Below are 15,489 nucleotides of genomic sequence, written 5' to 3' on the forward strand. Positions count from 1 at the left end.
AACAAATAACAAAAAAATGTCCATAAAAGCATCAGGCAGAGAGCGTGAGAATATAACATTGAATTTATTAAGATGATGTACTTTCATATAGGCTAGCAAGTCCCATGAAATATAATTGTTTAATGTTATGCAAGAATATTAAAATCATCTGGCATGTGATTTATATTAAGAGGGGAAAGTGTATGAGTGAAAAAAAACGCTTTAACCTCTTTCTGAAAATTTTAGTTTTATATGTGAGCTGCTTCTCTACTGAAACCAATACTTTATTTCTTATAATGACTAAAGTGAAGCAGTACATAGAATAATGCTTGAATAAACACTTTCTGCACAGAAAATTGACCAAGGATGGTATTTTTGCAAATGACCACACACCAACACAATAAATACTTAAATGTACATTTTATTTTAAAACCAAAATTCATTAATAAATGTTTGCTCTTCCAACAGCCCTGGAATGCCGTCTCATTCTCAGTAAGACTAAGTGAAGGTTCATGTTTTCTATAATTACACCCCAATATGCGTGTTAAGTTCAGTGCGGAATGTTGTGTGAAAGTGAAGAAGGAAATAAGTGGCAAAAAAAGATGATGAAAGAATTGGGATAATACCAGCCACACCAAAGGTCATTGTTGTGCGTTTATACCATTTACTTAAAAAACTGTTCATCTACTGCTCATGTATGGGAAACTGGAAATACGTTAACCACAATTTATAGTCTGAAAGGATGTAGTTCTTTGTGCGTCTACTCAAACCGGCCACTAAAGTATCTCAGAAAGTGGACAGTAGATGCATGCGGTCAATAGGTCTTGTTCTTCTGGCATTATATACCAGTATTCCCACCAACACTGCAATGGAGACAACAAAGAGTCCTGCAAAGACCCCGGTGCTTGTGCTCATGTGTAGAAATCCACCGTCATTTGAGGCTACATGAATGAAAGAGCAACAGAGTTACATCAAAGATCATGACATAGAAATCATGGTAACACGTCACAATAAGGTTCCATTCATGAACATTAGTTAAAGAAATAGTTGACCCAAAAAAGAAATTTAGCTAAAAATTTACTCATCCTCAGGCCATCCACAACGAGTTTGTTTCTTCATCAGACCAGATTTGTACAAATGTAGCATTAGATCACTTGCTCACCAATGGATCCTCTGCAGTGAATGGGTACCGTCAGAATGAGAGTCCAAACAGCTGATAAAAACACAACTATCCACACCACTCCAGTCCTCCAATTAACATCTTGAGAAGTAAAAAGCTGCATGTTAGTAAGAAACAAATCCATCATTACAATGTTTTAGCTTCAAACGGTTGTTTCTGGCTAAAAGTCCTTTATCTGTAAGATTTCTTTCTTGAAAAAAGTCGACTCATCCGAATCAGGAGAGAAATATAAACAGATCAAGCACTGTGTATAAGCGGAAACTGTCCAAAACAGCTCTAAACAAATATGTTGGTGGATTTTGATGTGAGAGGACGACCGAGGACTTTATTATGGATTATGGACTTGTATTTTGGCCAGAAGCAACAGTTTGAAGTTAAAACAAAGTGGACGGTGAATTTGTTTCTTACAAACATGAAGCTTTTCACTTCACAAGATGTTAACTGATGGACTGGAGGGGTGTGGATTACTTTGATGTTTTTATCTGTGTGGACTATTCCTTTAAAAAACATTAACAGAGATGGTTGTTAGTTAATATTCGTTAATGCATGAACTAATATTAATAATGAAATCAAAGTGTTACCAAAATCACATCACAGTCACTGTTTAAAGGAATACTTCTGCCAAAAATGAGAATAAATTGATCATACTTTCAATTAACTATTCTGTTAAACCATATTCATATACCAGCATTATGAGTCTGTCTCGCCACTCGCAAGGGACCCTGGGTTATGTAGTGACTGGCAGTTTCTTGGCTCACATCTCGCCTACGTCTGCGTGCGGCTTGGCCTAGGCAGCCTTGGGCACATCTGGAGTTTAAGCTGTCTTTTGCACACAGGATCACGGAGCAGCTGATGTACACCTGTCAACATGATTTTAGAGTATTATAGTGAAATGTTCCTGCTAAACACAAACACAATTGTTATGCAAATGTGTTGTACCTCATCGAAGCCTCCTGTGAACTTGAAGGCTTGGAGCTGAAAGTCGTACTTTGTGGAGGCACTTGGGTAAACCATGACTGTATCATCCATAACACATCTGAAATTACATTATTATTGTCTATATCAGGAAATTTTTATTGTGCATTATTGTTTTCAAAGTAAAAAGAAAATGCAACACAATACACTCGCTGTGCCTTGATTAACTGCAAATAGTCTATGTACATACTGAATAGTATTTGCTCATCAAGGCTGCAATTATTTGCTCAAAAATACAGTAAAAGCAGTAATATTGTGAAATATTTTTACAACTTAAATTTTATTTTTTTTGTTTTCTAAAAAATTAGTTTTCTATTTGAAAATATTTTAAAACATAATTTATTTCTGTGATGCAAAGCTGAATTTCCAGCATCATAACTCCAGTCTTCAGTGTCACATGATCCTTCAGAAATCATTCTAATATACTGATTTGCTGCTAAAAAAAAACATTTATTATTATCAATGTTGAAAACAGCTGCTTCATCTTTTTGTAGATTTTTCAAGATTTTTTTGATAAATAGAAAGTTCAAAAAAACATTTATTTGAAATAGAAATCATTTGTAACGTTCTGAATGCCTCTAGTGACACTTTTGAGCAATTTAATGCGCCCTTGCTGAATAAAAGTATTAATGACACTATCTCTCAGCAGATTAAATGCTATGAGTAACTTGAACTTATTATTAAATGACAAATTGTTTTCTTTCACTAATACCGTGTAAACAAGTGTGTTTAGCACTGAAAAAGGCGTCAGGTGCACAAATACAAACATCGATCTTTAGCTTCACACTTGTTTTTCGCATTACTAAACCACACCTGCAGCCATAGTAATGATAAATGGTTCTGAGAAAAGCCATTGTGAGGTTCAACAAAGCCTTGAAGGCCGACCGTGTATTTAAAGGAGACCACCTACTTTGTACAAGGGCTTGAACCTGAAACCTTTTCGTTAGTAGCCCAAAAGCTTAATCTAGCAAACGTTTAATTTTGCAAAGTTCCTGCAGCGTTTTAAGCATTACCAGTGATAAGCTTGGAATACAATGAATAGACTTCTGGGACTAATTATAGGCCTACTTACTCTATCATTAGTGCATGCTATTGCTCATACGTATGACTGGAGGACCATAAAATGGGCAACATCCTATTCTTTTCTTCTAAAAATGTCCAAATCTGGTTCATTTTAAAGTCTCACCCATCTTTGATGATGTCATAAAAGACAGCACTGAATGGATTGTCTTCAGGAGTGGCTCTGCAGGACTCAATGAAGAGAGTGACCTCTGGTAGAGCAGTATGAGCTTCAATGCCCATGTAGATCTGGTCCATCAGCTGAACCTGCACTGGATACAGGCTGGGATCTACCTGACTGTTGAAGCTGCTGTCGGTGAAAACTTCAAACGAGTAACCAAACGTGCCAAAGCTGGATTCAGTGAAGATGTAGTCAGATTTATGGTTGACGTAGCGGTTGGAGACACTGGCCATTTTGGGATACTGGCAGGAGAAGCCGAATTTGACTTGATTGCGTCTGGTGATAACAGCATTCGGGTTCTCGAAGGAGTTGATCTCGTTTTTGAAGACGATGAAATCTCCTGAGTCCTGATTGGGGTTGAAAACAAAGACAAAATAGAGAAAAATAAAGAGAATGTAAGGGGCTTCAATGCAACACTCAAATATTTAACATATTAGTTGGCATACATCAATGGTAGTGCCACAGGTGTTGAGGGATATCGTGCCCAAGATGTGGGTGTCATTAGAGGTAAGGGAACAGGTGGGGTCTCGCAGTTGGAGCCAGTTCTGGTCAATGCCATCCATGGTGGCTTTACTGACAACAATGCTGATGCTGTTATCGTCACAGATGACTTTTGCTTCACCTTGAAAGATATGATTCATTCATTTAGTCACTGGTTTATTTTTTTTATGTGACCTGCATTTAAATCATAAAAAACATCAAGGCATTAAATTTTACACAATTATGTGAATGCAAATGCTTCTAGCTACGCAGGATTTGCACAATGACTGACTGACTCACTGCATTCTAGTGGACATTAGCATTTAATTTGACTGTTTATCTAACTACCTGAATAATTAATACATTTAAAGGAAACTCGCTTGAGGTTTGTACAACACAATGTACAAGCTAAATTTGTTTTTAGTGGTAGGAATTTGATTAATCCGCAGTGATTCACCAAACAGATTTGTTCACTGAAACGTTTAGTGGCTATTTCTGTAAGTTAAAAAATGACTGTGAATTTAACGGTAAAAGACTGTAAAAATGCTACAGTAAAAACCTATTAAATGGTTACTGGTAAATTCTCCTAATATATTTGGTGAAAAACAGTATTGGACATTACATGTAATTTTACGGTAGTATAACGTTTTTGGAAGTGAAAAAGACTGTATAATTTACAGTGAATAACCGTAAATTGACATTCCCAGAATTCCCTGCGTTACGTTTCAAATTAGATTTTTTTTGTTGTTGAAATAACTATGTTTATTCTTAGTTGTTTTTGATCAGTTCTGTATATTAGGGTTGTGTGTTACACCTAATGTTGTTAAATTAATGTTTATTGCATTATTTCAGTTTCATGTGTGTTACATGATGGTGTTTAGTGTTTGTGTGAATGACACTGTGCACCTTCTATATATGTTATTTAAAAGCTGCTTGTGATGGGCTTTGGTTCATCATGTGACTTTCTCATCACCACCTGCATTTGGTGGTTATCAGTGTATTACAAAGGTACACAACAGATTTCAGTACTTCAATAGGTTGGTATATTAACATTTTATCAGTTAAAGAAATTACGGTTTTTAACTGTAAATTTAAGTTAAAACCGTAAAACCTAAAATGTTGCTACCGTATTTTTTACGGTAAAATTCCGGCAACCACAGCTGCCGGTTTTTTACCGTAAATTTTACGGAATTATTTTTTACAGTGTATGACAGTAGGTGTCGATAAGTGAAAATATTTGTGTTTCATGAGCGAGTTATTGAATCATTTAGTCAACCGATTCATTAAAAACAGTTTAGAGTTGTTGAGATGTTGACGACCAGTAATTTTGAATTTTATTAGGCTACAAATGCGTGTCAAAAAATACATTAAAGCACTCTAGAAAGAACGTTAAAGCACTCTTTTCTCCACAAATTATAACAAAGCAGCCTAAATAAATTATGACTTTAACGTTATCACAACATGTGAACCTTCGAACATTCAGAAGTCACGTGCTTCAAAAGGAAGAAACTTGAGTGAATGAAACGAATCATCTGTATTCAAATAGTTACATAAAAGACGTTCCTGCTATTGTATTTACCTGAAAGAACCCTTGATTTTGCCACTGCCACAATGATGCACCTCATTTCTGACTGACTGATAAAGAAAAGGCAGACAAAAACTCATAAGAAACTATGCAGAGGACATAAATAATCAGTGATCAATTTAAATACAGACCCCATTTTACCTGTGAAGTGTGTCTGCTGCGAAACACACAGGTACACGACGGTACAGATCCATCTCCTGTGGAGTCCAGGTCAGTGTTGCCACCAACACCCCATTACGCTCACTTGTCAGAGTCTTAGACATATTAGAGGGGCCACTGACCTGGAAGTCAGAGATGCTACACAGACAGGAGCAAAAGAAAGATCAGATAACATTACTGTAACTCAGTCTGCAGACACGTGAAAAACCTGATTCGGCAAACGTTGACATTTGAGCATGTCAAGGTTGGATCTACTGATAAAAAAGGAATTCAGTTCAATTAATCTGCTCATCAAAATCACGCCACTTAGAAATGAAATGAAAAGATTGATTACAAATTTATGACTGCCACCAAAAGCAAAATGCAATCAAATCTGGAGGGTGCAGTAATGAAAAGTTGGCTTAATAAATATATAAGAGAAATATTGTGATTCTTTGTGTGATGAACACAAAACATTATTCAGACCTGCTGTCCGAGATCTGTGCTCGGAGGGTGATCTCATGCGCCTCTCCCACAGCGGCATGATGCACATCTCCATGTAAAGGAGTTGGTGTCAAGAAACTTGGTTTGTTCACGCCTGGTATACAACCCTGAGATGGTGGAAGAACTGCAAGATGGTGTAGATCGTGTTTAAATACACAGAAATGCACAAACACAGTATCAGTGCTACACAATTCACAACAGACCTAAAATAAAGTGTCGCATCCACTCATAAAACTAAAGGCACCATGAAGCACCTTTATCATCCACGAAAGCTTTTCAGTGCACAAAAGGGTTTTTATATTAGAAAAAAGCTCTTTAGATGGTTTGTTCTTCACAAGAAAAAATGGTTCTTTTAAGAAATGTTTATTGAAATCTGTGGCACTACTTTGAATATACTACACTGAATATTTATTGTAAGCAGAGCATATATGTTCACTTCTACTTTCAATTACATGTTCTGATATAATTCACCACGAACCTGTTCATCCACAATTTTTCTTTTGACATGTCTTGCATTGTTTTGCATTGGCTTTTGCTAATGACATGCATTCTCTCCAATGACAGAAACCGGTTGTTCAGGTCGATTAAACACAAATGAATGTCTTTTGTTGTCGAGGAGGTGATCGATGTCTCGAATATTGGTAGAATTATACTGTAGCTCTACAGTATGTCAAGTTTATATTCTTTCCCATGCACTTTTTACTTTGGATAAAAAAACCCGCATTCATCAACAGATTAAACATTTTACACCTTCTATCAAAAAATAAATAAATAAACAAAAATAAATTCTGCACAGAGAGCGTAAGAGGATTTCTTATGCTGTAAAAATGAATTTTCAAAGCTGGAAATAAAAGTATGATTATTACAGTACATTTTACAAGAAAATTCTATTTGAGTTTTTCTACTTAACAATTTCACATTTGAATCAATGTAACTTGCCATTTCTTTGTAATTGTTTGTAAAATATACTAGCCATTTCTAAATGAAATTTGTTTCTACACCACATTTTTACTGTACTTTGACAAATTAATACCTCTGATATTCTTTCAATTCATTTGTGAGACTTTGTATGTTAAAAAATAAAGATATTGCTCTTAATGTTTTTCACTTTTCTACTTAATTTGAATCCATATTTCTGATTTCTTCAAATCTCTTCTGAAAAGCTATATACAAGTTTCCTAACTTATTTTATTGCATGAGGGAGCGTCTTTGTTTGACCAGTAACAGATAATGTGATTCTCACTCACTTTCAACTGCAAACTGCAGAGGCACTTGACTGAGGGCGGTTGGGTTACTGCTGTCACTGACTGCATTATTGACGGAGGAGACCCCGCTATCGTCAGTCACAGTTATATTTGAAATGGCATAATCCTCCAGCATGAGCTCAAACACATGCACACCTACGTCCAGAGCATTTTCTCTGTGCAAAGTGCACAATTCCTACAAAAGAAGAATAAACCATGCACATTTTAATGCACCAAAACATAAATTAAAAGGTCAAAATGTGAAAAGGGTCAAGGAACATAATTTTCCTGAACATTTGATCATTTTTTTAAACTAATTTAAGCATTTGCCCTTCTAATTTGAAGTTGAAAAGTTTGGCATTAGAAAACATTACCTCTTGAAGATGAATGTTTGGATGTTCATGGCAAACTGTGCAGTTGGCGTCATTAAACCTGCATCTCACAACATCGTCATCTGGATCATGTGCCAGCAAATGAATGCTCTGGAAACAGTTCTGAGGAATCCTGTGTATTATTAAGATGATGGAGCAAGATTATTTATTTACGGAAGTGAATGTGTCTGCTAACGAATATGCAAATGTATAAACACATTTTCATGATGTCATTTTAAAAAGCGCACACCTTATGTTTGGAATTGCTGCTGAAACAGGGGATCTGTTTGGAGACTGAGTGTCAGATCGACGACCAGCGTCAACATGAGTGCGAAGCGTCCATCCACCGACACCATGAACATTATCCTCCCAGCAGCAACCAGAGGAACTGATAGAGATATTTAATAAAATGCATGTGCATTTATTTTTATGTGTTTAAATACATGAGAACATATAATTCACTTTATGCATTAACTACAGAACTTATCCTTTAACATATACACATTTTTCAGATCATTAGTATGTGAATTTTGGGATTATATTTATTTATTTGTATCTATTATGTGTATTTTGTGATTACAATGTAAGACTATCAATAACTTAAGGCAGAGCATAATAGTTCTGTTATATAAAAACAGCATCAGAATTACCTCAGAATGAATGGACCATTACTAGTGACATTGGTGGCCATGTGAACCTCTGATTGGCACCACAGATTTTCAGCTGCACTGTCTGTCACCACAGGTCCGGTGTTAGTGAGGATGCCACACGATCCACTCTCACAGATCCAGTCAACCTGAGAACCACAGGGACCCCTACTGGACTCTCTGTAGTAAAAGTGCATCTGCCAAAAACACATAGAGGAGACTGGGGCTAGTTGTCACATGATTTACATAAATTACACCACATGTTATATATGATTTTTTTTTTATAAGGAAAGGTTTATTTTTGTTACGTCTTGGACTTAAATAAATAATAATTTTAAAAAACTTAAATGAAAATTAGAAATGTTGTCTTGGCATCTAATTGAAATAAGTTTAAGTTAAAAAATTAAAAATACTAAAACTAAAACTGGAAATAAATTAAAGCCCTATAGAAATGTATAAAAATGATGAATGCACATTTAACAAAATGACTATTAAAATAAAAAATGTGAAAACTGTAAATATAAAAAATCAACACAAATGTAAAATATTAATAAACACTATAATATTATAAATACATAATATAATAATTAATACAAATAAAATAATTTCAGGAAATTAACTACTCATGATCTAAGTTTAGATTGCTTCATTTTACATACTTTGTATGACAGTAATACACAGAAATAGTAAAAGTAAAACAAATAATACAAATAAACAAATTAAAGCGAGACTCATTAAGTTGTAAAATTTTAAAACTGGATTTACCTCCACTGACCCATCTGGAAATCTGTTTCCAGGCGTGAACGTCATGGAACCCCCATAGAAACCTACGGCTGGTTCCAGAGCGAGAGCCAAGCTCAGCAGCAGCAGCTTCGGGCCGTGTGCCATTGTGTCTGTCGGAATCGTACGGTGAGCAATTCTATATACTGAGAGATGGGTGGATACTTTCTAAGTTATTGTTTGAGTTGTTCCACCAGCTGAAGACAAGCATGTGATGAATGACAGGAATCAGCTTCCTTGAAAAGTGACATACACATGGATTCTTTTTGGACTTTGAAAAAACTGTATTTTTACAAATTAATTAATGCATGTTGAATTATTTTTCTTACTGTTCAACAAGATTAAAATACAGTTTAGATTTTTGCAGTCTGCATTCCAATCAAGAGGAAATGCACATTCCTCAAACATGATAGCCTACCAGATATTTAAGAGGTTTTTCAGATGATATTTCAGATTCAGAAAATCACTACCATCTGATAAAACTAGAAAATTAGGCCATTGTTTAGCTACTCAACGTTATGCCATTCTAAACCGATATAGGCCTACTTTCTTTTTTGCATGTGATACAAAATATGTTAAGCAGAATGACAGTCTTAATCGCCTTGCATTTCATGTGTGAACATTTCCACAAAAATAAGCAGACACAGAAGCAGTCAGACCCTAACATTCCCCAAAATCTCTTTTTGTGATCAAAGGAAGAAAGAAGTCATATAGGTTCGTAAAAACACATTTAGATCAGCCTTTCCTTTAGGGCAGGTTGCGACCCTTGAGCAACATGAGGTTTATAATATTGAAGGGGAATGTTGGCTTCTCTTATAGCTTATAACCGCAAGCGGCAATCATCAGGGTCCAAGCACAGCCCATTGATGTTGAAAAGGCATCAAAATTTACATTAAAAAAACAGGTCAAATATGCAAGTCCAACTGACGTCAAAAACATGTAATGACGTAGATTTGATGTAAATTGAACATCAAACATTTTGGCCCACATATACATTAAACCAATTTCAGTGTGGGATTAACTTCTTATTTTCACCCAATTACCACTGGAAGAAATTGCTGTCCAAGCTGAATTTAAAATGATGTTACAGCATCATCATCAATGACTAATATGTGACGTCAAATTGATATATCAAGACGCCTTGTATAGATGTTACAATGGCCATGTCTCTTTTCAAACGTAATGCGAGTAGACCATAGGCGGAGGGTGAACCAACTCCAGGGTAAGGCTAAAAGCAGCCAAATGTATTAAACATCATAAACCCGTCTTTTTAGGCAAGAACCAGACATGGGTGTCATGTAGGCTAAAAAACGTTAGAAATCGATAAGCATATCCTTTCCACTGTTATTCAAACAGCGAATAAATTCTAAACGGTTTGACGAATTAAAATTATTTTGATAACTTTTTGTCATTAGTGTCTATAGATGCTGCATGCAAAATTTCGTGTGAATCAGTCAAGTGGTTTAAGAGGAGATCGAAAAAGAAGTTTTTGCCAACTCAAAATGGCCGACGGACTACAACACATTGTACTAATGTTGTCCACTAGAGGAAACCAAAGGACAAGAAATCTATTGAGATGTGAAAGACATAATAGCCTACTAATGTTGTCCAAAGAGGGAGGCACAAGACTACAAATTACTTTAGATCGCGTAGTTTCAAATCTGTGTAAATGATTGAGTAGATTAACTTTGCATAACATTCATTATAGTTTCATAAAGTATAATAAAGGCTAAAACCAGTTCAATCAGTTTCCAAAGAAATATGTGATCTCCAAAATACCTTCGTATTTATTTATATATCGTAATTTCAGAAACTATTTGTCAAGTTGTCAGACATGACTGCATTTATTGCGGTCCAGTTAAAATGAAGAAACAATATTATTTGTCTATTGAGATATGGTACATAAAATAATAGATCCATAGAAAGACATAGGTCTACTCCATAGGCGTGTAAAGGCGGTGGCCACAGGGACTTGGGGCAAAAATGCCACTAAATTGGACAAAAATGCCCCTGCACAAACAAATTAAATCTATTATGTCTGTTGGTAACAAAGTGAATATGAATAGACAGCACCATATTTAATTTTAGGCGTTTTTACAGTGTTGCGCATTTTAACCAATCACACACAATTCTTTTGAGCTTAGGAATGCAATGACCAATCAGAAGCGTTCAGATGAGTCATCGTTCAAACTCATCAGTTTTGTTGAGTGCGCGAGCGTTCGCTGACTGAATTCCGGACTCTTGCGAATTCTCGAATCATAAACAACGAAGAGCAGATGTAGGTACAATGTAAGTAAGAGATTAATTTAACAGTGTATACAGCTTCAGTGATTATAACCATAGTTTTTTTTTTTTTAAACTCGCGATAGATCAATGTTAGTGAAAATGTAACTTTCTTAGAGTGTTTCTGCAACTACGGGCACTTTTAAGTCCTAGCAGTGAAATCTGAGATTTATGTTACAATTTGTCACTTTGATGCTTTATAAATATATTCACAGTGTCATTACACACCTTGACAAAAATATAATTAATGATTAATGTAATTTTATATAAAATTATGAAGCATTTATAGGTCCAAACACCATTTTTGCTCATTTTGTCAATGTTGAATTAAAATTTCAAATGGAATTGTTTAATATACACATTAATTTACAGTATCTTAATTTTTTTTGCATTATTTACTGATCATTTTTATGATTATTTGAACTAAATATGCCTGTCCCACAGTTTTGAGTCCTTACCGCAACAACGAAAAAAGGCTTTTATTATCACATTTTATCAAAGACAAACAAGTCTAGTTTCTATGGCAACAGAAATTAGCATGTGAGCACATTGCTGACAAATTGGGCCACCTCACTACCTCACTCACAAGATCCCAAAAATATAAGGAAAATATCATCTTTTCTGTCAGTATTTATTATGTGTCCTTACCATACAGCTTAGTAATTCTGTACTTTGAACTACATTTTAAAAACAAATGTATATTACGGTTTAATTCATGTACATAAGATGCTAAGAGTCAAAACTAATGTACACTGAACAAAATTATAAACGCAACACTTTTGTTTTTGTCATGAGCTGAACTTAAAGATCTAAGACTTTTTCTATGTACACAAAAGGCCTATTTCTCTCAAATATTGTTCACAAATCTGTCTAAATCTGAGTTAGTGAGCACTTCTCCTTTGCCGAGATAATCCATCCACCTCACAGGTGTGGCATATCAAGATGCTGATTAGACAGCATGATTATTGCACAGGTGTGCCTTAGGCTGGCCACAATAAAAGGCCACTCTACCGCAACGTTAGAATAATGTTATACATTGCGGTAAGGACATTTTGTAAGAAGAGTTGAAACACATAAAAAATAAACATGTTCCAGATTAAAATCTTAATGACTCCATGCAATTTTGTTGACCTTTTTATATGTATTACAGACTATGGTGGTTCGTTATACATTTTGTAAGAAGAGTTGAAACACATAAAAAAAAACATGTTCCAGATTAAAATCTTAATGACTCCATGCAATTTTGTTGACCTTTTTATATGTATTACAGACTATGGTGGTTAAAATAAAAATTCACAGGGGTTGGTTTTTCTAAATTTTGGAGAGTCAAAAGTGCCCGTAGTTGCAGAAACACCCCAATACAGTTAGTAGCCATTGCTCCATGCTAAACTATATCTTCTAAACCATTTGATGAATCCAAATTCTTTTGATCACTTTTTGTTATGAGGGTCTCTAGATAATAGGCTACACACAAAATTTGGCGTTAATTGGACAAATGGTGTAGGACGAGTTTGAAAAAGTAGATTTATAAAACAGCTCAAAATGGTGGAATAATTTGATTGTAACCTGTATTGTTGTGGAGATGTGAGGAAAAATGTAAAAGTACTTATTATAGCGCCACCTATGGTCTGATCGGGGTGTGTGTGTGCACCTGAGTAGTGGGGGAGATTTGGGACCATCCTGCCAAATTTGGTGTTTCTACGACTTACAGTTTTTTAATAATAATAATAAGAAGAAAATCAGTACGAAAACACCTTCGGTGCTTGGACCCCTAATAAGGTGATTGTGTTAAGTTGCCTTTGAATTAAAAAGAGCCAACTGCCTTTTAATAGACTTGTTTACTCAGAAACAGTAGCTTTGGACACCTTTTATCACATTTCATATGAAAGAGCGGAGAGGACAATTTAACAAATAGCTAGTAATTTTTGTTTTCAAATTGATTAATAAGAAACAGCTGAAGTGAACAAAAGGGTTTTGTGTAATGCAGAACATCCCCAGCAAATTTGTCTCCTGCTGCGTTTGTCTAAACAGTCAAAGCGTTGTTTTATTCTTTGTGAATAACACTCCTGGAGACAGTTTCAACATCTTCTGTGACTGTATATGATTTTAAAGGTTTAGAATAGACAGATTCTATGCATTTACATGATCAAAAACCTGTTGTAAAGGGTTGTAAAAACATTATCATTACCATCCACTTGATCTTATAATAATAATAATAATAATAATTTATATATAGAGTGTGTGTGTGTGTGTGTGTGTGTGTAATAAGAATCCTCACAATATTATTTCATCTTTGTATGTGATTAAATACAGTGCCTTGCATATATCATATTTTTGTTTTGTTTTATGTTGCAGCCTTATGTTAAACTGCTTCCCCCCACATTAATCTACACTCCATACACCATTATAAAATAGATTTGTGACAACTTTGCAAATTTATTACAAATAAAACACTGAAATGCGTGCATTGCATAAGTACTCAAACCCTTAACTCAGTACTTAGTTGAAGCATCTTTACAGCCTCAAGTCTTTTTGTGTTTGATGCGACAAGATTTGCACATCAGCATTTGGCAATTATCTGCCATTCTTCTCCTCACCTCTTCACCTCTCAAGCTCTGTCAGGTTGGATGGGGGCAGATGCACATTTTCAGGTTTCTCCAGAAATATTGTCCTGTTGGGTCATTGTGCTGTTGGAAGGTGAACCTTCTGCCCAGTCTGAGGTTCTGAATGCTCCGGACTAGGTTTTCATTAAGGCTATCTCTATTTGCTCTGTTGAGCTTTTCAGTCCTTGCTGCTGAAAAACAGCCCCACAGCATGAGGCTGCTACCAGCACACTTTACTTTTGGGATGGTACTCTGCAGGTGATGAGCGGAGCTGGTTTCCTTCAAACATGATGCTTGGAATTGAGGGTCATCAGACCAGAGACTCTTGTTTCTCAGAGTCTGAGGGACCTTTAGGTGCTTTTTTGGCAAATTCCAAGTGTGTTTTCATGTGTCTTAACTGAAGAGAGGATTGATGCGATCCTGTGTCTGATCTCTACAGGCAGTTCTTTTGACCTCAGGGCTTGGTTTTGGCTCTGATATGCATTTTCAGCAGTTAGACATTTATTTAAGACGTGTGTGCCTTTCTAAATCATACTCATTCAAATGAATTTGCCACAGGTTAACTCCACTGGAAGTGTAGTAACATCTACAAGCAATATGAATGCTCCTTAGCTAAATTCAAAAGGGTATGGATACTTATGCAATGGAATAATTTCAGTTTTTTTATTTCTAATAAATTTGCAAAGTTGTTTGACAATAAAGGCATTTATCAAAGACTAGGGATAGTCTTTGATAAATGTCTTTATTGTCAAATGAATGCTTCCTTGCTGAATAAAAGTATTCATTTATTTGATTTAACAAAATAAACGGTGTTCAAAACTTAATGCCATTTTTATCTCGTTTCTCACAGTCTGAGGGTCCTTTAGGTGCTTTTTTGGCAAATTCCAAGTGTGTTTTCATGAGTCTTAACTGAAGAGAGGATTGATGCGATCCTGTGTCTGATCTCTACAGGCAGTTCTTTTGACCTCAGGGCTTGGTTTTGGCTCTGATATGCATTTTCAGCAGTTAGACATTTATTTAAGACGTGTGTGCCTTTCTAAATCATACTCATTCAAATGAATTTGCCACAGGTTAACTCCACTGGAAGTGTAGTAACATCTACAAGCAATATGAATGCTCCTTAGCTAAATTCAAAAGGGTATGGATACTTATGCAATGGAATAATTTCAGTTTTTTTATTTCTAATAAATTTGCAAAGTTGTTTGACAATAAAGGCATTTATCAAAGACTAGGGATAGTCTTTGATAAATGTCTTTATTGTCAAATGAATGCTTCCTTGCTGAATAAAAGTATTCATTTATTTGATTTAACAAAATAAACGGTGTTCAAAACTTAATGCCATTTTTGACAATAAAAAAAAAAAAAAAGTTTTTCATCTGCATTCGAAAATATGATCCAGACTGAGAATTTCCTCGCCTTCTACACATTTTTGGAGACATTCTCAGGCACACGCCCCACCTATCAGAGTGGACCACGAATC

At 35.3% G+C, this 15,489-nt stretch overlaps 2 protein-coding genes across 2 annotated transcripts; both read right to left on the minus strand.

Moving 5' to 3' along the window:
* Nucleotides 1-454: 454 nt before the first annotated feature.
* On the minus strand, nt 455-6,121 carry LOC107561064 (CUB and zona pellucida-like domain-containing protein 1). Its single transcript, XM_016245406.1, has 8 exons — nt 6,114-6,121; nt 5,581-5,736; nt 5,434-5,489; nt 3,821-3,996; nt 3,321-3,721; nt 2,099-2,195; nt 1,845-2,019; nt 455-920 (listed from the first exon to the last, which is right to left on the minus strand). The coding sequence occupies exons 1-8, from the start codon at nt 6,119-6,121 to the stop codon at nt 766-768; spliced, it is 1,224 nt and encodes a 407-aa protein (XP_016100892.1). The 3' UTR covers nt 455-765.
* A 1,474-nt stretch (nt 6,122-7,595) lies between these two features.
* Nucleotides 7,596-9,231, minus strand: LOC107561065 (uncharacterized). Its single transcript, XM_016245407.1, has 5 exons — nt 9,109-9,231; nt 8,347-8,540; nt 7,947-8,084; nt 7,700-7,829; nt 7,596-7,613 (listed from the first exon to the last, which is right to left on the minus strand). Exons 1-5 carry the CDS (start codon nt 9,229-9,231, stop codon nt 7,596-7,598), a joined length of 603 nt encoding a protein of 200 aa, XP_016100893.1.
* Nucleotides 9,232-15,489: the final 6,258 nt, after the last annotated feature.

Source organism: Sinocyclocheilus grahami, unplaced genomic scaffold (assembly GCF_001515645.1).
Source record: "Sinocyclocheilus grahami isolate Dianchi unplaced genomic scaffold, SAMN03320097.WGS_v1.1 scaffold756.1, whole genome shotgun sequence".
Lineage (NCBI taxonomy): Eukaryota > Metazoa > Chordata > Actinopteri > Cypriniformes > Cyprinidae > Sinocyclocheilus > Sinocyclocheilus grahami.

Coding starts and splice junctions, on each gene's coding strand:
- LOC107561065 (XM_016245407.1), bottom strand. CDS start 9,231: ATGGCACACGGCCCGAAGCTGCTGCTGCTGAGCTTGGCTCTCGCTCTG. Junction 8,085..8,346: donor AATGGTCCATTCATTCTGAG/GTAATTCTGATG, acceptor TATCTCTATCAG/TTCCTCTGGTTGCTGCTGGG. Junction 7,830..7,946: donor GCAGCAATTCCAAACATAAG/GTGTGCGCTTTT, acceptor AATAATACACAG/GATTCCTCAGAACTGTTTCC.
- LOC107561064 (XM_016245406.1), bottom strand. Junction 5,490..5,580: donor GCAGCAGACACACTTCACAG/GTAAAATGGGGT, acceptor TTTCTTTATCAG/TCAGTCAGAAATGAGGTGCA. Junction 3,997..5,433: donor AAAATCAAGGGTTCTTTCAG/GTAAATACAATA, acceptor ATATCTTTCAAG/GTGAAGCAAAAGTCATCTGT.